We start from the raw sequence: 25,037 nt of genomic DNA on the forward strand, positions 1-25,037 counted from the left end.
GTGTGTGTGAGTGTGTGTGTGTGCATGTGTGTGTGCATGTGTGTGTGTGCATGTGTGTGTGTGTATGTGCGTGCGTGCGCGTGTGTGCGCGTGTTTGTGTGTGTGCGTGTGTGCGTGCTCTATTGGTTGTTACAATAGAGAGAAAAGACAGAGCAGTCAACAGAATGGAATTATAATGACTTCCCTACAACGGACTGCTGCTACACTCAAAGAATGCTGTAATAATAATAATAATCTCTGTCTGTCTCGCTATTGCTCTTTCCATCACAATGCTACTGAACTCCCTGCTGAGAGAGAGATGGAGAAAGACAGACAGACTGAGGCAGAGACTGAGACAGACAGACTGAGGCAGACAGACAGACTGAGGCAGAGACTGAGGCAGACAGACTGAGACAGACTGAGGCACAGACAGAGACAGACAGAGACAGACAGAGACAGACAGAGACAGACAGAGACAGACTGAGACAGACAGAGACAGACTGAGGCAGACAGAGACAGAGACAGACAGAGACACAGACAGACAGACAGACAAACAGACAGACAGACAGACAAAGACAGACAGACAGAGACAGACAGACAGACAGAGACAGACAGACAGACTGAAGCAGACAGACAGACTGAGGCAGACAGACTGAGGCAGACAGACAGACTGAGGCAGACAGACAGACTGAGGCAGAGACTGAGGCAGACAGACAGACAGACAGACAGAGACAGACAGACAGACTGAGACAGACTGAGACAGAGACAGACTGAGACAGAGACAGAGACAGACAGACGGCAACAGAGACTGAGACAGACAGACAGACGGACAGACGGAGACAGACGGAGACAGACAGACTGAGACAGACAGAAACAGAGACAGAGACAGACTGAGACAGAGACAGACTGAGACAGAGACAGAGAGACTGAGGCAGACAGACGGAGACAGACAGAGGGAGACAGACAGAGGGAGACAGACAGAGGGAGACAGACAGAGGGAGACAGACAGAGGGAGACAGACAGAGGGAGACAGACAGAGGGAGACAGACAGAGGGAGACAGACAGAGGGAGACAGACAGACGGAGACAGACAGACGGAGACAGACAGACGGAGACAGACAGACGGAGACAGAGACAGACTGAGGCAGACAGACTGAGGCAGACAGACTGAGGCAGACAGAGGGAGACGGACAGAGGGAGACGGACAGAGGGAGACGGACAGAGGGAGACGGACAAAGAAAGACAAGTGATGATAACAGACAGTGAGAGTCTGAGGAAGAAATGAAAGGAACAGTATCATAGAAAATGTCATTATTGTTTCCCAAGGTGAAATGAGTTGAATATACACAGTTCTGCCTAAACAGTGCATTATTGTTTCCCAAGGTGAAATGAGTTGAATATACACAGTTCTGCCTAAACAGTGCATTATTGTTTCCCAAGGTGAAATCAGTTGAATATACACAGTTCTGCCTAAACAGTGCATTATTGTTTCCCAAGGTGAAATGAGTTGAATATACACAGTTCTGCCTAAACAGTGCATTATTGTTTCCCAAGGTGAAATGAGTTGAATATACACAGTTCTGCCTAAACAGTGCATTATTGTTTCCCAAGGTGAAATGAGTTGAATATACACAGTTCTGCCTAAACAGTGCATTATTGTTTCCCAAGGTGAAATGAGTTGAATATAAACAGTTCTGCCTAAACAGTGCATTTGGAAACTAGTGAGAACCCTTGACTTTTTCCACATTTTGTTACGTTACAGCCTTATTCAAAAATTGATTAAATTATTTTGTTCCCTCAATCTACTCACAATACCCCATAATGAAACACAAAAACAGATTTAAATTTTTTAGCAAATTTATGACAAATAAAAACAGAAATACCTTATTTACCCTTTGCTATGAGGCTCAAAACTGAGCTCAGGTGCACCCTGTTTCCATTGGTCATCCTTGGGATGTTTCTAAAAGTTGACTGGAATCCATCTGTGGCAAATGCAATTGATTGGACATGATTTGGAAAGGCACACACCTGTCTATATAAGATCCCACAGTTGACAGTGCGTGTCAGAGGAAAAAACAAGCCATGAGGTCGAAGGAACTGTCTGTAGAGCTCCGAGACAGGATTGTGTTGAGGCACAGATCTGGGGAAAGGTACCAAAACATTTCTGCAGCATTGAAGGTCCCCTGGAACACAGTGGCCTCCATCATTCTTAAATGGAAGAAATTTGGAACCAACAAGCCTCTTCCTAGAGCTGGCCGCCTTACCAAACTGAACAATTGGGGAAGGCAGGCCTTGGTCAGGGAGGTGACAAAGAACCTGATGGTCACTCTGACAGACCTCCAGAGGTCCTCTATAGAGACGGTCGAGCCTTCCAGAAGGACAACCATCTCTGCTGCACTCCAACAATCAGGCCTTTATTGTAGTGGCCTGATGGAAGCCACTCCACAGTCAAAGGCACAAGGCAACCCACTCTCTGACCATGAGAAACAAGTTTATCTGGTCTGATGAAACCAAGATTGAACTCTTTGCCTTTAATGCCAAGAATCACGTCTGGAGGAAACCCTATGGTGAAGAATGGTAGTGACAGCATCATGCTGTGAAGATGTTTTTCAGCGGCAGGGACTGGGAGACTAGCTAGGATCAAGCGAAAGACGAACGGAGCAAAGTACAGAGATCCTTGATGAAAATCTGCTCCAGAGCGCTCAGGACCGCAGACTGTTCACCTTCCAACAGGACAATAACCTGAAGCACACAGCCAAGACAATGCAGGAGTGGCTTAGGGACAAGTCTCTGAATGTTCTTGTGTGGGCCAGCCAGAGCCCGGATTTGAACCCGATTGACCATCTCTGGAGAGACCTGAAAATAGCTGAGCAGCAACGCTCCCCAACCAGTGACGCTTCACATTCAACAAAGAGCGTGAATATTTATGTAAATGTCCATTTTTATTTATTTATACATTTGCAAACATTTCTAAAAATCTGTTTTGCTTTGTCATTATGGGGTATCGTGTGTAGATTGATGAGAGATAAAAACAATTAAATCAATTTTAGCATAAGGCTATAACATAACAAAGTGTGGAAAATGTTCCATATATGTTTCCTTGCAGCCAGACAGACAACACAAAAAGACCACGTTAGAAAGATAAATTAACTAATATCACAGCATCAATAGATGGTTATGACAAATATGACCACATTGTCCACCTTGTGGGACAACTCCTCAAATGAAATTGACCCGAGTGTAATTTAGCCTTTTCAACCTCCCTATCACACGCACACAGACGTATTCCTTTAGCCACCCTATCACACACTGAACACGTCAATGTCAAACTGTCCCAAGATGGGAAGTTGATTTCATGCTTGGATAACTGTCATAGAGCGAAAGGGGTAGAGAGATGGAGAGCGAGAGAGAGACAGAGTGAGACAGAGTGAGACAGAGTGAGAGAGAGACTGAGTGAGAGAGAGAGAGAGAGAGAGAGAGAGAGAGGGAGAGATGGAGTGAGAGAGAGAGAGACGGAGTGAGAGAGAGAGAGAGAGAGAGACGGAGTGAGAGAGAGAGAGAGAGAGAGACGGAGTGAGAGAGAGGGAGACGGAGTAAGAGAGAGAGAGAGACGGAGTGAGAGAGAGAGAGAGAGAGAGAGAAATGCTTGGTTTGATAACTGATGCCTAAACCATGACCAACCTCTTTCTCTCACTCTCTCCATCTTTCAATCTTCTTCATGTGTCTGTTCCATTCCCCATCACACACCCAGATCACCATCAGCCAAAGACAAACAACAGGAATGAAAAACAAACAGAACAGAAAACAGAAGGATGACTAGGGGAGAGAACATGTAGTTGAGGGGAAGGGTAGGGAGGGAAGGTAGGGGGTGACAGTGAAAAAATAGCAGGTCTTTAGAAAGCTGTGGCCATTGATGCTCCTGGAAACACAGTGGATAGAACCACAGAGGGAGGGCATGGTCACATAATACTGCTCTACTGTACTGGTGTCATCTGTCTCTGCTTTGGTCCAGGTCTGACCTGGGTCAAATATGTCCATGTCTAACTATTTTTGCCTGAGTTTGCATTTTGCACTATCCCATTGGTTCCATTTTGAGATGAAAGGAGTGGAGGGGAGAGGAGAGCTCAGGTTAGGGGAGAGGGAGAGAGTGGTGGGGGGGGGCAGAAACAGAGAGATGGGGAAACAAACATATGACATATACCCCCCTCTCTTTCTCTGCCTGAAACTTCTCTCTGGTCTTTGTAATGGGGGTTTCCCATTGGTTGAGGCTCCCTAGTGAGGCTGAGAATAACCACCAATCAGGGGGAGGGGGCCCTTTCACATGGTTACCACAGCAACCCCTCAACTGAAAACACACAAGTGAAAGTAGAGGGGGATATCATAAAACCCCATTTGAAACAATCCTCGACTAAGTAGCTTATACAAACACTTTCTATGGTAGCAGTGAACTACTGTATGTGATGTGCTGGAGCAGGCATTCATTTAAACTTCTAAGAAGATGAGAGAACAACCACAAAGCATTGGCCCTACCTACAGCATGTGTTCAAAAACATACTGTTGTTGTCATGACACAATGCATCACACTGTAGGTCGAGATCGTACAGAGAAATGCTTTTACATCACCGTAGTGTGTATAACAACTATATCAAATCCAATCAAATGTTATTGGTCACATACACGTGATTAGCAGATGTTATTGCAGGTGTAGCGAAATGCTTGTGCTTCTAGCTCCGACAGTGCAGTAATATCTAACAAGTAATATCTAACAAATTGCACAAATTATACCCAATACACACAAATCTAAGTAGGAATGAATTGAGACTATATACATATGGACGTGCGTTGTCAGAGAGGAACGGACTAAGATACAGTAGAATATTATTGAATACAGTATAAACATATGAGATGAGTAATGCCAGATATGTAAATATTATTAAGTGACTAAGATACCGTAGAATAGTATAGAATACAGTATATACATATGAGATGAGTAATGCCAGATGTAAACATTAAGTGACTAAGATACCGTAGAATAGTATAGAATACAGTGTTTACATATGAGATGAGTAATGCCAGATATGTAAATATTATTAAAGTGACTAGTGTTCCATTCCTTAAAGTGGCCAGTGATTCCTAGTCTATGCCTATAGGTAGCAGCCTCTAATGTGCTCTTGATGGCTGTTTAACAGTCTGATGGCATTGAGGGAGAAGCTGTTTTTCAGTCTCTCGGTTCCAGCTTTGATGCACCTGTACTGACCTCGCCTTTTGGATGAATAGGCAGTGGCTCGGGTGGTTGATATCCTTGAGGATCTTTTTGGCCTTCCTGTGACATTGGATGCTGTAGGTGTCCTGGAGGACGGGTACTTTGCTCCCGGTAATGTGTTGGGCAGACCGAACCACCCTCTGGAGAGCCTTGAGGCTGCGTGCGGTGCAGTTGCCAAACCAGGCGGTGATACAGCCCGACAGTATGCTTTCAATTGGCATCTGTAAAAGTTTGTGAGGGTTTTAGGTGACAAGCCAAATTTCTTTCGACTTTTCAACCCCAGGAGGTGGTCCATTTCAGTTTGTCAGTGATGTGTATGCCAAGGAACATGAAGCTTTCCACCTTCTCCACTGTGGTCCCGTCAATGTAGATGGGGGGGGGTGCACCCCCCACTATTTCCCGAAGTCCATTATCATCTCCTTTGTTTTGTTGATGTTGAGTGAGAGGTTGTTTTCCAGGCACCACACTCCCAGAGCCCTCACCTCCCCCCTGTAGGCTGTTGCTACTGCTACTGTTGTGCCGTCTGCAAACTTGATGATTGAGTTGGAGGTGTGCTTGGCCATGTAGTCATGGGTGAACAGGGCGTAAAGGAGGGGGTTGAGCACGCACCCTTGTTGGGCCCCAGTGTTGAGGATCAGCAGAGTGGAGGTGATGTTTCCTACCTTCACCACCTGGGGGCGGCCTGTCAGGAAGTCCAGGTCCCAGTTGCAATGGGCAGGGTTCAGACCCAGGGCCTCGAGCTTAATGATGAGCTTGGAGGGTACTATGGTATTGAATGCTGAGCTATAGTCAATAAACATCATTCTTATATAGGTATTCCTCTTGTCCAGATGGGATAGGGCAGTGTGCAGTGTGATGGTGATTGTATCGTCTGTGGACCTATTGGGGCGGTAAGCAAATTGAAGTGGGTCTAGGGTGTCAGGTACGGTGGAGGTGATATGGTCCTTGACTTGTCTCTCAAAGCACTTCATGATGACAGAAGTGAGTGTTACGGGGCGATAGACATTCAGTTCAGTTACCTTTTGCCTTCTTGAGTATAGGAACAATGGTGGCCATCTTGAAGCATGTGGGGACAGCAGACTGGGATAGGGAGAGATTGAATATGTCTGTAAACACACCAGCCAGCTGGTCTGCCCATGCTCTGAGGATGTTGCTTTGGATGCCGTCTGGGCCTGCAGCCTTGTGAGGGTTAACACGTTTAAATGTTTTACTCACATCGGCCACGGAGAAGGAGAGCCCACAGTTCTTGGTAGCGGGCCGCGTTGGTGGCACTGTTATATCCTCAAAGCGAAGAACGTTGTTTAACCTGTTCGGAAGCAAGATGGCGGTCTCGAAGACGTGGCTGGTCTTCCTTTTTCAGTCCGTGATTGTCTGTTGTCCCTGCCACATACGTCTCGTGTCCGAACCGTTGAATTGCGACTCCTCTTTATCTCTATACAGACGTTTAGCTTGTTTGATTGCCTTGCAGAGTGAATAACTCCAGTGTTTGTATTCTGCCATATTACCAGTCGCCTTGCTATGGTTAAGTGAAGTGAAGTGAAAAAAATTACTTGTTTCAAAAAATTCTAAACAACTCTAAACGGAAAAGTGGTGCGTGCATATTTATTCACCCCCTTTGCTGTGAAGTCCCTAAATAAGATCTTGTGCAATCAATTACCTTCAGAAGTCACATAATTAGTTAAATAAAGTCCACATGTGTGCAATCTAAGTGTCACATGATCGGTCACATGATCTCAAGATATATACACCAGTTCTGAAAGACCCCAGAGTCTGCAACATCACTAATCAAGGTGCACCACCAAGCAAGCGGCACCATGAAGACAAAGGAGCTCCCCAAACAGGTCAGGGACAAAGTTGTGGAGAAGTACAGATTAGGGTTTGGTTATAAAAAAATATCTGAAACTTTGAGCATCCCACAGAGCACCATTAAGGAGCTGCAAAGCTCCACAGCGGAGATTGGAGTATCTGTCCATAGGACCACTTTAAGCCGTACACGCCACAGAGCTGGACTTTACGGAAGAGTGGCCAGAACAAAGCCATTGCTTAAAGAAAAAAGTAAGTAAACATGTTTGGTGTTCGCTAAAAGGCATGAGACTCCCCAAACATATGGAAGAAGGTAGTCTGGTCAGATGAGACTAAAATGTAGCTTTTGGCCATCAGGGAAAATGCTATGTCTGGCACAAACACAACAACTCTCATCACCCCGAGATGTTTTTCATTGGCAGGGACTTGGAAACTGGTCAGAATTGAAGGAATGATGGATGGCGCTAAATACAGGGAAGTTCTTGACAGAAACCTGTTTCAGTATTCCAGAGATTTGAGACTGGGATGGAGGTTCACCTTCCAGCAGGACAATGACCCTAAGCACACTGCTAAAGCAATAGTCGAGTGGTTTAAGGGGAAACATTTAGATGTCTTGGAATGGCCGAGTCAAAGCCCAGACCTCAATCCAATTGAGAATTTGTGGTATGACTTAAAGATTGCTGTACACCAGCAGAACCCATCCAACTTGAAGGAGCTGGAGCAGTTTTGCCTTGAAGAATGGGCAAAAATCCCAGTGGCTAGATGTGCCAAGCTTATAGAGACATGCCCCAAGAAACTTGCAGCTGTAATTGCTGCAGAAGGTGTCTCTACAAGGTATTGGCTTTCGGGGGGTGAATAGTTATGATGCTCAAGTTCTGTTCTTTTGTCTTATTTCTTGTTCAACAATAACAAATATTTTGCATCTTCAAAGTGGTAGGTATGTTGTGTAAGTTAAATAATACAACCCCCCCCCCCTAAATCTAATTTAATTCCAGGTTGTAAGGCAACAAAATAAGAAAAATGCCAAGGGGTTGAATAATTTTGCAAGCCATTGTATGTATTCCTGTGTGTGATGTACTGAGAATCCTGCTGGCTTTACTCAGTATCCCGAGAGAGACATGTTTCCGTGAAACAAAGTATTTTACAGGCCCCAATGTCTCTCTGAAAAGAAATCCTTGCTCTAAGCTCATCAAGGTTGTTATCCAAAGACCGAACATTAGCGAGTAATATACTATACTATATACACCTCTTAGCAGGAGTCCACGCCCTCCTACACACCTCTTAGCAGGAGTCCACGCCCTCCTACACACCTCTTAGCAGGAGTCCACGCCCTCCTACACACCTCTTAGCAGGAGTCCAAGCCCTCCTACACACCTCTTAGCAGGAGTCCACGCCCTCCTACACACCTCTTAGCAGGAGTCCATGCCCTCCTACACACCTCTTAGCAGGAGTCCAAGCCCTCCTACACACCTCTTAGCAGGAACACAAGCCCTCCTACACACCTCTTAGCAGGAGTCCACACCCTCCTACACACCTCTTAGCAGGAGTCCAAGCCCTCCTACACACCTCTTAGCAGGAGTCCACGCCCTCCTACACACCTCTTAGCAGGAGTCCACACCCTCCTACACACTTCTTAGCAGGAGTCCACACCCTCCTACACACCTCTTAGCAGGAGTCCACACCCTCCTACACACTTCTTAGCAGGAGTCCATGCCCTCCTACACACCTCTTAGCAGGAGTCCACACCCTCCTACACACTTCTTAGCAGGAGTCCACGCCCTCCTACACACCTCTTAGCAGGAGTCCACACCCTCCTACACACTTCTTAGCAGGAGTCCACACCCTCCTACACACCTCTTAGCAGGAGTCCACACCCTCCTACACACTTCTTAGCAGGAGTCCACACCCTCCTACACACCTCTTAGCAGGAGTCCACACCCTCCTACACACTTCTTAGCAGGAGTCCATGCCCTCCTACACACCTCTTAGCAGGAGTCCACACCCTCCTACACACTTCTTAGCAGGAGTCCACGCCCTCCTACACACCTCTTAGCAGGAGTCCACGCCCTCCTACACATCTCTTAGCAGGAGTCCACACCCTCCTACACACCTCTTAGCAGGAGTCCAAGCCCTCCTACACACCTCTTAGCAGGAACACAAGCCCTCCTACACACCTCTTAGCAGGAGTCCACACCCTCCTACACACCTCTTAGCAGGAGTCCAAGCCCTCCTACACACCTCTTAGCAGGAGTCCACACCCTCCTACACACCTCTTAGCAGGAGTCCATGCCCTCCTACACACCTCTTAGCAGGAGTCCAAGCCCTCCTACACACCTCTTAGCAGGAACACAAGCCCTCCTACACACCTCTTAGCAGGAGTCCACACCCTCCTACACACCTCTTAGCAGGAGTCCATGCCCTCCTACATACCTCTTAGCAGGAGTCCACGCCCTCCTACACACCTCTTAGCAGGAGTCCACGCCCTCCTACACACCTCTTAGCAGGAGCCCACACCCTCCTACACACCTCTTAGCAGGAGTCCACGCCCTCCTACACACCTCTTAGCAGGAGCCCAAGCCCTCCTACACACCTCTTAGCAGGAGCCCAAGCCCTCCTACACACCTCTTAGCAGGAGTCCAAGCCCTCCTACACACCTCTTAGCAGGAGTCCAAGCCCTCCTACACACCTCTTAGCAGGAGTCCACACCCTCCTACACGGTTCTTCTAATCCTTCGCCTGGATCATTATTGGCATGGCTTGGAGTGTGTGTGTGTGTGTGTGTGTGTGTGTGTGTGTGTGTGTGTGTGTGTGTGTGTGTGTGTGTGTGTGTGTGTCCACAGGGACTTGACGTTACAGTCTGAGTCCCAGCCTGTAAGAGCCTTAACATTCAGGAGTGACCTACTACTGCAGGAAGAGGTGCAGACAGACACATTTCTAATAAGCAGTGAAGGTAGCCCATCATGTCCTTACCTGTGCAGGTAAAACACTTGACGTGGAAGTGTGTGTCCTGAACGCGCACCACCTCTCCCTTACACACCTCCCGACAACGCTGGCACCGGATAGGTCCAGAGCTCCCCTCACTGCCCAAAGAGCCCTGCTGATAGGCTGTAGAGAGAGAGAGCACAGCTGACCTCATCCAATCATAGCAGTAAATATGTGTCTCCCAGATGGCTCCCTATTCCCTATAGAGTTCACTACTATTGAACATGGCCCATAGGGCTCTGCTCTATGAAGGGATTAGTGAGCGATCTGGGATGCAACCAACATTACAAACCAGTCAGTATATATCATCTGTACTATACTGCAGTCGGCAAGAGCCTTGTGTTCACAGACTGCCATTACATGCAGTAATATATATATATATATATATGTATATATATATATATATGACTGTTAATGTATAGTCTACGTTGAGGAGAAGGATTTACATAATCATATCACTGTGTTCTGCTCACACTTGTTATGAAGCTGTGAAGTCTGTCACCTCTACAAGCTCTCTCTCGCCCTCCACCTCCTCATCGACTCTCTCTAACCGTCTATCGTGCCCTGTATGCATACTTGTGACTGTGTTTGTTTGTGGATTTGACATATTGCTCACTCCCACATTCCATAATAGGTGATTTTTTTCCTTCACAATACTGGCAACACAGTTGACCAATCTCAGTATTTGTGGCCAGGCACACCCTAATAGGGAGAGAACACAACACAAATGGGAAACACTAACACTAGTTTGTTGTATTAACACAGGATGAAGGGGGAACAGTGTATGTCTACCAAAATATTATGTTACAATTAGGTCTGAGGAATCCCCCCAAAAACTCCACAGGTTTCCACAGACATGCCAATAACAAAGTGGGTACTAGACACGTGTGTGTGTGTGTGTGTGTGTGTGTGTGTGTGTGTATGAGTATAGATTAACCCAGTTCTCTGTGTCACAGGGGAAGTAGTGTGTGCCAGGTAGAGTAATCCTCTAGGCTTCTGCCCTCTGGAGAGGAGAGGAGAGGGGGGGTGAGGGGAGAGAAGAGAAGAGGGGTGAGGGGAGAGAAGAGGGGTGAGGGGAGAGAAGAGGGGTGAGGGGAGAGAAGAGGGGTGAGGGGAGAGAAGAGGGGAGAGAGAAGAGGTATCCAGGACATGGAGAGGAGAGGTATCATGGGAGCTAGCCACTAGCCAGGACATGGAGAGGTATCATGGGAGCTAGCCACTAGCCAGGACAGGGAGAAGATAGTTATTATGGGAGCTAGCCACTAGCCAGGACATGGAGAGGAGAGGTATCATGGGAGCTAGCCACTAGCCAGGACATGGAGAGGAGAGGTATCATGGGAGCTAGCCACTAGCCAGGACATGGAGAGGAGAGGTATCATGGGAGCTAGCCACCAGCCAGGACATGGAGAGGAGAGGTATCATGGGAGCTAGCCACTAGCCAGGACATGGAGAGGAGAGGTATCATGGGAGCTAGCCACCAGCCAGGACATGGAGAGGAGAGGTATTATGGGAGCTAGCCACTAGCCAGGACATGGAGAGGAGAGGTATTATGGGAGCTAGCCACTAGCCAGGACATGGAGAGGAGAGGTATTATGGGAGCTAGCCACCAGCCAGGACATGGAGAGGAGAGGTATTATGGGAGCTAGCCACTAGCCAGGACATGGAGAGGAGAGGTATTATGGGAGCTAGCCACTAGCCAGGACATGGAGAGGAGAGGTATTATGGGAGCTAGCCACTAGCCAGGACATGGAGAGGAGAGGTATTATGGGAGCTAGCCACTAGCCAGGACATGGAGAGGAGAGGTATTATGGGAGCTAGCCACTAGCCAGGACATGGAGAGGAGAATTTGTAAGTCGCTCTGGATAAGAGCGTCTGCTAAATGACTTAAATGTAAATGTAAATGTAGGTATTATGGGAGCTAGCCACCAGCCAGGACATGGAGAGGAGAGGTATTATGGGAGCTAGCCACCAGCCAGGACTTGGAGAGGAGAGGTATTATGGGAGCTAGCCACCAGCCAGGACTTGGAGAGGAGAGGTATTATGGGAGCTAGCCACTAGCCAGGACATGGAGAGGAGAGGTATTATGGGAGCTAGCCACTAGCCAGGACATGGAGAGGAGAGGTATTATGGGAGCTAGCCACCAGCCAGGACATGGAGAGGAGAGGTATTATGGGAGCTAGCCACTAGCCAGGACATGGAGAGGAGAGGTATTATGGGAGCTAGCCACTAGCCAGGACATGGAGAGGAGAGGTATTATGGGAGCTAGCCACTAGCCAGGACATGGAGAGGAGAGGTATTATGGGAGCTAGCCACTAGCCAGGACATGGAGAGGAGAGGTATTATGGGAGCTAGCCACTAGCCAGGACATGGAGAGGAGAGGTATTATGGGAGCTAGCCACTAGCCAGGACATGGAGAGGAGAGGTATTATGGGAGCTAGCCACCAGCCAGGACATGGAGAGGAGAGGTATTATGGGAGCTAGCCACTAGCCAGGACATGGAGAGGAGAGGTATTATGGGAGCTAGCCACCAGCCAGGGCATGGAGAGGAGAGGTATTATGGGAGCTAGCCACCAGCCAGGACATGGAGAGGAGAGGTATTATGGGAGCCAGCCACTAGCCAGGACATGGAGAGGAGAGGTATTATGGGAGCCAGCCACTAGCCAGGACATGGAGAGGAGAGGTATCATGGGAGCTAGCCACCAGCCAGGACATGGAGAGGAGAGGTATTATGGGAGCTAGCCACTAGCCAGGACATGGAGAGGAGAGGTATTATGGGAGCTAGCCACCAGCCAGGACATGGAGATGTATTATGGGAGCTAGCCACTAGCCAGGACATGGAGAGGAGAGGTATTATGGGAGCTAGCCACCAGCCAGGACATGGAGAGGAGAGGTATTATGGGAGCTAGCCACTAGCCAGGACATGGAGAGGAGAGGTATTATGGGAGCTAGCCACTAGCCAGGACATGGAGAGGAGAATTTGTAAGTCGCTCTGGATAAGAGCGTCTGCTAAATGACTTAAATGTAAATGTAAATGTAGGTATTATGGGAGCTAGCCACCAGCCAGGACATGGAGAGGAGAGGTATTATGGGAGCTAGCCACCAGCCAGGACATGGAGAGGAGAGGTATTATGGGAGCTAGCCACTAGCCAGGACATGGAGAGGAGAGGTATTATGGGAGCTAGCCACTAGCCAGGACATGGAGAGGAGAGGTATTATGGGAGCTAGCCACTAGCCAGGACATGGAGAGGAGAGGTATTATGGGAGCTAGCCACTAGCCAGGACATGGAGAGGAGAGGTATTATGGGAGCTAGCCACTAGCCAGGACATGGAGAGGAGAGGTATTATGGGAGCTAGCCACTAGCCAGGACATGGAGAGGAGAGGTATTATGGGAGCTAGCCACCAGCCAGGACATGGAGAGGAGAGGTATTATGGGAGCTAGCCACTAGCCAGGACATGGAGAGGAGAGGTATTATGGGAGCTAGCCACCAGCCAGGACATGGAGAGGAGAGGTATTATGGGAGCTAGCCACTAGCCAGGACATGGAGAGGAGAGGTATTATGGGAGCTAGCCACTAGCCAGGACATGGAGAGGAGAGGTATTATGGGAGCTAGCCACTAGCCAGGACATGGAGAGGAGAGGTATTATGGGGAGCTAGCCACTAGCCAGGACATGGAGAGGAGAGGTATTATGGGAGCTAGCCACTAGCCAGGACATGGAGAGGAGAGGTATTATGGGAGCTAGCCACTAGCCAGGACATGGAGAGGAGAGGTATTATGGGAGCTAGCCACCAGCCAGGACATGGAGAGGAGAGGTATTATGGGAGCTAGCCACTAGCCAGGACATGGAGAGGAGAGGTATTATGGGAGCTAGCCACCAGCCAGGACATGGAGAGGAGAGGTATTATGGGAGCTAGCCACTAGCCAGGACATGGAGAGGAGAGGTATTATGGGAGCTAGCCACTAGCCAGGACATGGAGAGGAGAGGTATTATGGGAGCTAGCCACTAGCCAGGACATGGAGAGGAGAGGTATTATGGGAGCTAGCCACTAGCCAGGACATGGAGAGGAGAGGTATTATGGGAGCTAGCCACTAGCCAGGACATGGAGAGGAGAGGTATTATGGGAGCTAGCCACCAGCCAGGACATGGAGAGGAGAGGTATTATGGGAGCTAGCCACTAGCCAGGACATGGAGAGGAGAGGTATTATGGGAGCTAGCCACCAGCCAGGGCATGGAGAGGAGAGGTATTATGGGAGCTAGCCACCAGCCAGGACATGGAGAGGAGAGGTATTATGGGAGCCAGCCACTAGCCAGGACATGGAGAGGAGAGGTATTATGGGAGCCAGCCACTAGCCAGGACATGGAGAGGAGAGGTATCATGGGAGCTAGCCACCAGCCAGGACATGGAGAGGAGAGGTATTATGGGAGCTAGCCACTAGCCAGGACATGGAGAGGAGAGGTATTATGGGAGCTAGCCACCAGCCAGGACATGGAGATGTATTATGGGAGCTAGCCACTAGCCAGGACATGGAGAGGAGAGGTATTATGGGAGCTAGCCACCAGCCAGGACATGGAGAGGAGAGGTATTATGGGAGCTAGCCACTAGCCAGGACATGGAGAGGAGAGGTATTATGGGAGCTAGCCACCAGCCAGGACATGGAGAGGAGAGGTATTATGGGAGCTAGCCACCAGCCAGGACCTGGAGAGGAGAGGTATTATGGGAGCTAGCCACCAGCCAGGACATGGAGAGGAGAGGTATTATGGGAGCTAGCCACCAGCCAGGACATGGAGAGGAGAGGTATTATGGGAGCTAGCCACTAGCCAGGACATGGAGAGGAGAGGTATTATGGGAGCTAGCCACTAGCCAGGACATGGAGAGGAGAGGTATTATGGGAGCTAGCCACTAGCCAGGACATGGAGAGGAGAGGTATTATGGGAGCTAGCCACCAGCCAGGACATGGAGAGGAGAGGTATTATGGGAGCTAGCCACTAGCCAGGACATGGAGAGGAGAGGTATTATGGGAGCTAGCCACCAGCCAGGACATGGAGAGGAGAGGTATTATGGGAGCTAGCCACCAGCCAGGGCATGGAGAGGAGAGGTATTATGGGAGCTAGCCACCAGCCAGGACATGGAGAGGAGAGGTATTATGGGAGCCAGCCACTAGCCAGGACATGGAGAGGAGAGGTATTATGGGAGCCAGCCACTAGCCAGGACATGGAGAGGAGAGGTATCATGGGAGCTAGCCACCAGCCAGGACATGGAGAGGAGAGGTATTATGGGAGCTAGCCACTAGCCAGGACATGGAGAGGAGAGGTATTATGGGAGCCAGCCACTAGCCAGGACATGGAGAGGAGAGGTATCATGGGAGCTAGCCACCAGCCAGTACATGGAGAGGAGAGGTATTATGGGAGCTAGCCACTAGCCAGGACATGGAGAGGAGAGGTATTATGGGAGCTAGCCACCAGCCAGGACATGGAGAGGAGAGGTATTATGGGAGCTAGCCACTAGCCAGGACATGGAGAGGAGAGGTATTATGGGAGCTAGCCACCAGCCAGGACATGGAGAGGAGAGGTATTATGGGAGCTAGCCACCAGCCAGGACCTGGAGAGGAGAGGTATTATGGGAGCTAGCCACCAGCCAGGACATGGAGAGGTATCATGGGAGCTAGCCACCAGCCAGGACCTGGAGAGGAGAGGTATTATGGGAGCTAGCCACTAGCCAGGACATGGAGAGGAGAGGTATTATGGGAGCTAGCCACCAGCCAGGACATGGAGAGGAGAGGTATTATGGGAGCTAGCCACCAGCCAGGACATGGAGAGGAGAGGTATTATGGGAGCTAGCCACCAGCCAGGACATGGAGAGGAGAGGTATTATGGGAGCTAGCCACTAGCCAGGACATGGAGAGGAGAGGTATTATGGGAGCTAGCCACCAGCCAGGACATGGAGAGGAGAGGTATTATGGGAGCTAGCCACCAGCCAGGACATGGAGAGGAGAGGTATTATGGGAGCTAGCCACCAGCCAGGACAAGGAGAGGAGAGGTATTATGGGAGCTAGCCACCAGCCAGGACATGGAGAGGAGAGGTATTATGGGAGCTAGCCACTAGCCAGGACATGGAGAGGAGAGGTATTATGGGAGCTAGCCACTAGCCAGGACATGGAGAGGAGAGGTATTATGGGAGCTAGCCACTAGCCAGGACATGGAGAGGAGAGGTATTATGGGAGCTAGCCACCAGCCAGGACATGGAGAGGAGAGGTATTATGGGAGCTAGCCACTAGCCAGGACATGGAGAGGAGAGGTATCATGGGAGCTAGCCACCAGCCAGGACATGGAGAGGAGAGGTATTATGGGAGCTAGCCACTAGCCAGGACATGGAGAGGAGAGGTATTATGGGAGCTAGCCACTAGCCAGGACATGGAGAGGAGAGGTATTATGGGAGCTAGCCACTAGCCAGGACATGGAGAGGAGAGGTATTATGGGAGCTAGCCACCAGCCAGGACATGGAGAGGAGAGGTATTATGGGAGCTAGCCACCAGCCAGGACTTGGAGAGGAGAGGTATTATGGGAGCTAGCCACCAGCCAGGACATGGAGAGGAGAGGTATTATGGGAGCTAGCCACCAGCCAGGACTTGGAGAGGAGAGGTATTATGGGAGCTAGCCACTAGCCAGGACATGGAGAGGAGAGGTATTATGGGAGCTAGCCACTAGCCAGGACATGGAGAGGAGAGGTATTATGGGAGCTAGCCACCAGCCAGGACATGGAGAGGAGAGGTATTATGGGAGCTAGCCACCAGCCAGGACTTGGAGAGGAGAGGTATTATGGGAGCTAGCCACTAGCCAGGACATGGAGAGGAGAGGTATTATGGGAGCTAGCCACTAGCCAGGACATGGAGAGGAGAGGTATTATGGGAGCTAGCCACCAGCCAGGACATGGAGAGGAGGATAAAGCTGATCCTGATGACATCAACAGCACAGAGGGAAAGTACAAACCACAGGATTACCCAGATTAAAGGACAATACCACTCAAAGGCCACTGTTGAAACAGTCCTTAAATGTTTTCCATGTCAGCAATCAAGTTAAGTTATAGAACTTTCAATATACAGAAAGTGTCAAAGTATGATGCAGTATTATGTGTTTTGCACATACTACCACAATGGTTCTCTACAGGCACATGCAAAACACATGAAGATAAACTGAAATAATATGGTGATTATTAACACAGCCAAATAGTTCTGTAATGTTGTCTAGGGACATCATAATGCCTATTAGCTGAAAGCGCCAAGGCCAATCACTCTCTCTCTTTTTTTAAATTTAACTCGGCAAGTCAGTTCAAATTCTTATTTACAATGACGGTCTACACTGGCCAAACCCGGACGGCACTGGGCCAATTGTGTGCCGCGCTATGGGACTCCTGGTTGTGATTCTGCTGCTATTTCTGCGCCGACCTCAACACCTGCTGACAGCTCACACACAAGGGATTGTGGGACATTGGAGGTGACAGGTCCCTCGCACTCTCTCTCTCTACTCTTTCTCTCCCCACTGAGATAAAGAGAACAGAAGAGAGGGAGGGAGAGGAGAATAGAGAGGGATGAAGAGAACAGAAAATAGGGAGGGGAGGAGAAGAGAGAGGGATGAAGAGAACAGAAAATAGGGAGGGGGAGGACGAGAAGAGAGGGATGAAGAGAACAGAAAATAGGGAGGGGGAGGAGAAGAGAGGGATGAAGAGAACAGAAAATAGGGAGAGAGAGGGGAAGAAGAGAGGGATGAAGAGAACAGAAAATAGGGAGAGAGGGGAAGAAGAGAGGGATGAAGAGAACAGAAAATAGGGAGAGAGAGGGGAAGAAGAGAGGGATAAAGAGAACAGAAAATAGGGAGGAGGAGGAGGAGAAGAGAGGGATGAAGAGAACAGAAAATAGGGAGGAGGAGGAGGAGAAGAGAGGGATGAAGAGAACAGAAAATAGGGAGGGGGAGGAGAAGAGGGATGAAGAGAACAGAAAATAGGGAGGAGGAGGAGGAGAAGACACTCACCTCAGCTAAATCCAAAGCAGGTGGTTATTAGCTGTAGTAAGTCAGTGACCAGTAGTCTCTCAGCATAGTCTCTCTCTCTCTCTCTACACCCTCTAGCTTCCCCTCTCTCTCACCCCCTCTGTAGAAGAAAAATGAAAAGCTGTGTACATTTGTAAATACTGCACAAACTCATATGTGAAGAATGCAACAAAGATGCAGAATCATCTGGCCAAGTGCATACAGTTCACTCAGCGCCCAGAGCAAGCAACCTCTGTCAAAAGTCCCTCAACTTCTATTTGAGGTGAAAATTATGAATCAGATACCTTATCGATAGCAACAACTCATGGTCTTCCTGGAAGTTTTTTGGACTCAATGGAGGAACGTAGTCTGATAAATGCTGATGAATGTCTTGCTCGAAGCTGTGTATGCAACTGGTTCAACTCTGATGCTCACAGGCAATGTGTATTGGAAGAGGTTTCTGAATGTTCTTTGCCCAGCATACACCCCAACACCAGACATGGAAGAGGTTTCTGAATGTTCTTCGCCCAGCATACACCCCTCCACCAGACATGGAAGAGGTTTCTGAATGTTCTTCGCCCAGCATTCACCCCTCCACCAGACATGCTTTACCTACTCATTTGCTGGATGCAGAGTTCAAGTGAAGGTCAAGTGAAGGTCAAGCAAATCATAGAGAAAGCAGACTGCATTGCAATCATCTCTGATGGGTGGTCGAATGTTCGTGGGCAAGGAATAATTAACTACATCATCTCCACCCCTCAACCAGTGTTCTACAAGAGCACAGATACAAGGGACAACAGACACACTGGTATCTACATTGCAGATGAGCTGAAGGCAGTCAATGACCTTGGACCACAGAAGGTATTGGCACTGGTGACAGACAATGCTGTGAACATAATGGCTGCTTGGTCTAAAGTGGAGGAATCTTACCCTCCCATCGGCTGTGCTGCTTATGCATTGAATCTGCTCCTCAAGGACATCATAGCACTGAAAACAATAGAAACACTCTACAAGTGAGCCAAGGAAATGGTTAGGCATGTGAAGGGTCATCAAGTTGCAGCAGCAATCTCCCTCACCAAGCAACGTGAGAAGAATAAGAGCACCACATTGAAGCTGCCCAGCAACACCTGTTGGGGTGTTGTCATCATCATGTTTGAAGGAGTCTCTCCAAGAAATAGCCATATCACAGTCTGCCAATATGGACAGCCCCATCAAGAGGATCCTCCTGGATGATGTATATTGGGAGAGAGTGGTAAGCAGCCTGAATCTCCTGAATCCTATAGCAGCAGCCATTGCATGGATTGAGGGAGACAATGCCATCCTGTCTGATGATTAGAGTCTGCTTGCAGATGTAAGAGAAGAAATCCCTTCTGCCCTGCCCACTTCCCTGTTGCTCCAAACAGAGGAAACTGCAGTTCTGAAATACATCAAAAAGCATGAAGACTTCTGCCTGAAGCCCATAGACACTGCAGGGTACATGTTGGACCCCATGTATGCTGGCAAGAGCATCCTGTCTGGTGCAGAGATCAACAAGGCTTATGGTGTCATCACTACCGTGTCTCGCCACCTTGGCCTGGATGAGGACAAGGTTCTTGGCAGTCTGGAGAAGTACACTTCCAAGCAAGGGCTTTGGGATGGAGATGCAATATGGCAGTCGTGCCAACATATCTCATCAGCCAGCTGGTGGAAGGGACTTTGTGGATCTGAGGCTCTTTCCCCTGTTGCCTCCATCATCCTCCAAATCTCATCAACATCAGCCATCTCAGAGCGCCACTGGTCCGTGTTTGGGAACACACACACCAAAGCACGCAACAGGTTGACCAATACAAGGGTTGAAAAATTGGTGGCCCTCCGGGCAAATTTGAGGCTTTTTGAGCCTGACAAAGAGCCATCCTCAACAAGGTTGGAAAAGTGACAGTGAAGATGAGGCCTCAGAGTCAAGAGGTGGACATTGAGGACATCCAGGGAGAAGACATTGAAGCCTAAGAGGAAGACAACCAAAGCTTTAGTTTCTAGACAATCATTTTATAGATGTACGTTGAAAACATTTTTGGGAGATGCAATGGATCATTGGGGATCATTCAATATTCTCTTTCTTTTGTTTTTCAAGGAAATCATCCCATGTGGAGAGTCAACCTATTTAATTAGAGTTCAATTCGTAACTACATTTTTAAAATTTATTATTTCTGTTGGAAGAATTGAATCATTTTCAATGATGTCTACATAAAGGTGTATGTTTCTGTATCCATATGACAATGCAATGCAAAAAACATCTACATTTAAATGGTAATAATATTAATTTGCAAATATTTCCGTTAATTTCCATATATTCCCGTTAATTCCCACGGAAAGTTTCCACTTCTGAATATTCCACAAAATGTGCAACCCAAGTGCAGTTTAATCACGGACAGACCATGTCACTCTACGGCAAGAGAGGAGGGAAAGATTGTCTCTAGTAGATAGACCACATTCACACCAGCCCCCCCATCAAGGACTGTGTCCATCACAGGAGTGACTGTAGATAAGTCCTGTACTCAACTGGTCGGTCCTGATGGCCAGAAATACTTCTGTCAATCCTAAATCCATTAACTGTTACCTGTCTCTGGGATGTTGGTAAGCATCAGTTGGTTAAATGAGGACTGGTACCGGTCTCTGGGATGTTGGTCAGCATAGGTTGGTTAACTGAGGACTGGTACCTGTCTCTGGGATGTTGGTCAGCATAGGTTGGTTAACTGAGGACTGGTACCTGTCTCTGGGATGTTGGTAAGCCAACCTTCCCCCTCAGTTGGTTAACTGAGGACTGGTACCTGTCTCTGGGATGTTGGTAAGCCGACCTTCCCCCTCAGTTGGTTAAATGAGGACTGGTACCTGTCTCTGGGATGTTGGTAAGCCAACCTTCCCCCTCAGTTGGTTAAATGAGGACTGTTACCTGTCTCTGGGATGTTGGTAAGCCAACCTTCCCCCTCAGTTGGTTAAATGAGGACTGGTACCTGTCTCTGGGATGTTGGTAAGCCAACCTTCCCCCTCAGTTGGTTAAATGAGGACTGTTACCAGTCTCTGGGATGTTGGTCAGCATAGGTTGGTTAACTGAGGACTGGTACCTGTCTCTGGGATGTTGGTAAGCCAACCTTCCACCTCAGTTGGTTAAATGAGGACTGTTACCTGTCTCTGGGATGTTGGTAAACATCAGTTGGTTAACTGAGGACTGTTACCTGTCTCTGGGATGTTGGTAAACGTCAGTTGGTTAACTGAGGACTGTTACCTGTCTCTGGGATGTTGGTAAACGTCAGTTGGTTAACTGAGGACTGTTACCTGTCTCTGGGATGTTGGTAAACATCAGTTGGTTAACTGAGGACTGTTACGTGTCTCTGGGATGTTGGTAAACATCAGTTGGTTAACCTCTTACACTTATGGTGGCGCTATTTCATTTTTGGAAGAAAAACGTTCCCGTTTTAAACAAGATATTTTGTCACAAAAAGATGCTCGACTATGCATATAATTGCTACTGTTCGAAAGAAAACACTCTGACGTGTCCAGAAATACAAATATCTTCTCTGTGCGTGCCCTTTAACGTGAGCTTCAGGCAAAACCAAGATGACTTGGCATCCAGGAAATGACAAGGATTTTTGAGGCTCTGTCTTTCATGATCTCCTTATATGGCTGTGAACGCAAGAGGAATGAGTCTGCCCTTTCTGTCGTTTCCCCAAGGTGTCTGCAGCATTGTGACGTATTTGTAGGCAGATCGTTGGAAGATTGACCATAAGAGACCACATTTACCACGTGTCCGCCCGGTGTCCTGCGCCGAAATTGGTGCGCAAAAGTCACCTGCCAGTATTTTTCCATGGGGCACAGAGAGAGAAGCAAGCTTCCACGAACTGCATGTCAATGAAGAGATATGTGAAAAAACACCTTGAGGATTGATTCCAAACAACGTTTGCCATGTTTCGGTCGATATTATGTAGTTAATCCGGAAAAAGTTTCACGTTGTAGGTGACTGCATTTTCGGTTCGTTTCGGTAGCCAGGCGCAATGTAGAAAACGGAACGATTTCTCCTACACACAGACGCTTTCAGGAAACACTGCGCATTTGGTATGTGGCTGGGAGTCTCCTCATTGAAAACATCAGAAGCTCTTCAAAGGTAAATGATTTTATTTATTTGGTTATCTGGCTTTTGTGAAAATGTTGCGTGCTACATGCTACACAAAATGCTATGCTAGCTTTGCATACTCTTACACAAATTAGTCAATTTCTATGGTTCAAAAGCATATTTTGAAAATCTGAGATGACAGTGTTGTTAAGAAAAGGCTAAGCTTGAGAGCAAACGCATTATTTTAATTTTATTTGCGATTTTCAGAAATCGTTAACGTTGCGTTATGTTAATGAGCCTGAGGCTTAGTCACAATCCCGGATCCGGGATGGGGAGTTTCAAGAGGTTAACTGAGGACTGTTACGTGTCTCTGGGATGTTGGTAAACATCAGTTGGTTAATTGACAGAGGATGCGTCCCTAATGACACCCTATTCCCAATGGGCCCTTGTCAAATCTAGTGTTCTATATAAGGAATAGGGTGTAATTTGGGAACTGACACTGATTTAGTACCTGTTGGTTTGACTCTAATCAATCATCCAAGACAGAAGACATTATAAATATGTAGGTAACCTTAAACAGACCCAGAAAGTCATAAAGCACAACTCCTAAGTAGAGGTGGCAGGGTTTCTATTGACTACTGTAATCCTCTAGATATAATGACCACACACACACACATCACCATGCTGCTGTAATCCTCTAGATATAATGACAACACACACATCACCATGCTGCTGTAATCCTCTAGATATAATGACACGTCACCATGCTGCTGTAATCCTCTAGATATAATGGCACATCACCTTGCTGCTGTAATCCTCTAGATATAATGACAACACACACATCACCAGGCTGCTGTAATCCTCTAGATATAATGACACGTCACCATGCTGCTGTAATCCTCTAGATATAATGACACGTCACCATGCTGCTGTAATCCTCTAGATATAATGACACATCACCATGCTGCTGTAATCCTCTAGATATAATGACAACACACACATCACCATGCTGCTGTAATCCTCTAGATATAATGACACGTCACCATGCTGCTGTAATCCTCTAGATATAATGACAACACACACGTCACCATGCTGCTGTAATCCTCTAGATATAATGACACATCACCATGCTGCTGTAATCCTCTAGATATAATGACACGTCACCATGCTGCTGTAATCCTCTAGATATAATGACAACACACACATCACCATGCTGCTGTAATCCTCTAGATATAATGACACATCACCATGCTGCTGTAATCCTCTAGATATAATGACACGTCACCATGCTGCTGTAATCCTCTAGATATAATGACAACACACACATCACCATGCTGCTGTAATCCTCTAGATATAATGACACGTCACCATGCTGCTGTAATCCTCTAGATATAATGACACGTCACCATGCTGCTGTAATCCTCTAGATATAATGACACATCACCATGCTGCTGTAATCCTCTAGATATAATGACAACACACACATCACCATGCTGCTGTAATCCTCTAGATATAATGACACGTCACCATGCTGCTGTAATCCTCTAGATATAATGACAACACACACATCACCATGCTGCTGTAATCCTCTAGATATAATGACACGTCACCATGCTGCTGTAATCCTCTAGATATAATGACACGTCACCATGCTGCTGTAATCCTCTAGATATAATGACACATCACCATGCTGCTGTAATCCTCTAGATATAATGACAACACACACATCACCATGCTGCTGTAATCCTCTAGATAAAATGACACGTCACCATGCTGCTGTAATCCTCTAGATATAATGGCACATCACCATGCTGCTGTAATCCTCTAGATATAATGACAACACACACATCACCAGGCTGCTGTAATCCTCTAGATATAATGACACGTCACCATGCTGCTGTAATCCTCTAGATATAATGACACGTCACCATGCTGCTGTAATCCTCTAGATATAATGACACATCACCATGCTGCTGTAATCCTCTAGATATAATGACAACACACACATCACCATGCTGCTGTAATCCTCTAGATATAATGACAACACACACATCACCATGCTGCTGTAATCCTCTAGATATAATGACACATCACCATGCTGCTGTAATCCTCTAGATATAATGACACGTCACCATGCTGCTGTAATCCTCTAGATATAATGACAACACACACATCACCATGCTGCTGTAATCCTCTAGATATAATGACACGTCACCATGCTGCTGTAATCCTCTAGATATAATGACACATCACCATGCTGCTGTAATCCTCTAGATATAATGACAACACACACATCACCATGCTGCTGTAATCCTCTAGATATAATGACACGTCACCATGCTGCTGTAATCCTCTAGATATAATGGCACATCACCATGCTGCTGTAATCCTCTAGATATAATGACAACACACACATCACCAGGCTGCTGTAATCCTCTAGATATAATGACACGTCACCATGCTGCTGTAATCCTCTAGATATAATGACACGTCACCATGCTGCTGTAATCCTCTAGATATAATGACACATCACCATGCTGCTGTAATCCTCTAGATATAATGACAACACACACATCACCATGCTGCTGTAATCCTCTAGATATAATGACACGTCACCATGCTGCTGTAATCCTCTAGATATAATGACAACACACACGTCACCATGCTGCTGTAATCCTCTAGATATAATGACACATCACCATGCTGCTGTAATCCTCTAGATATAATGACACGTCACCATGCTGCTGTAATCCTCTAGATATAATGACAACACACACATCACCATGCTGCTGTAATCCTCTAGATATAATGACACATCACCATGCTGCTGTAATCCTCTAGATATAATGACAACACACACATCACCATGCTGCTGTAATCCTCTAGATATAATGACACGTCA

The 25,037-nt window shown here is 47.5% G+C and overlaps 1 protein-coding gene across 1 annotated transcript in view; it reads right to left on the minus strand.

Moving 5' to 3' along the window:
• LOC135527123 (actin-binding LIM protein 3-like) overlaps nucleotides 1–25,037 on the minus strand; it is a 117,513-nt gene that overhangs the window by 85,919 nt on the left and 6,557 nt on the right. Inside the window, exon 2 of the mRNA XM_064955771.1 lies at nucleotides 10,014–10,148. Within this exon, the coding sequence (XP_064811843.1) occupies nucleotides 10,014–10,148 (135 nt within the window). The remainder of the gene's footprint in view (nucleotides 1–10,013; nucleotides 10,149–25,037) is intronic.

Source organism: Oncorhynchus masou, chromosome 32, assembly GCF_036934945.1.
Source record: "Oncorhynchus masou masou isolate Uvic2021 chromosome 32, UVic_Omas_1.1, whole genome shotgun sequence".
Lineage (NCBI taxonomy): Eukaryota > Metazoa > Chordata > Actinopteri > Salmoniformes > Salmonidae > Oncorhynchus > Oncorhynchus masou.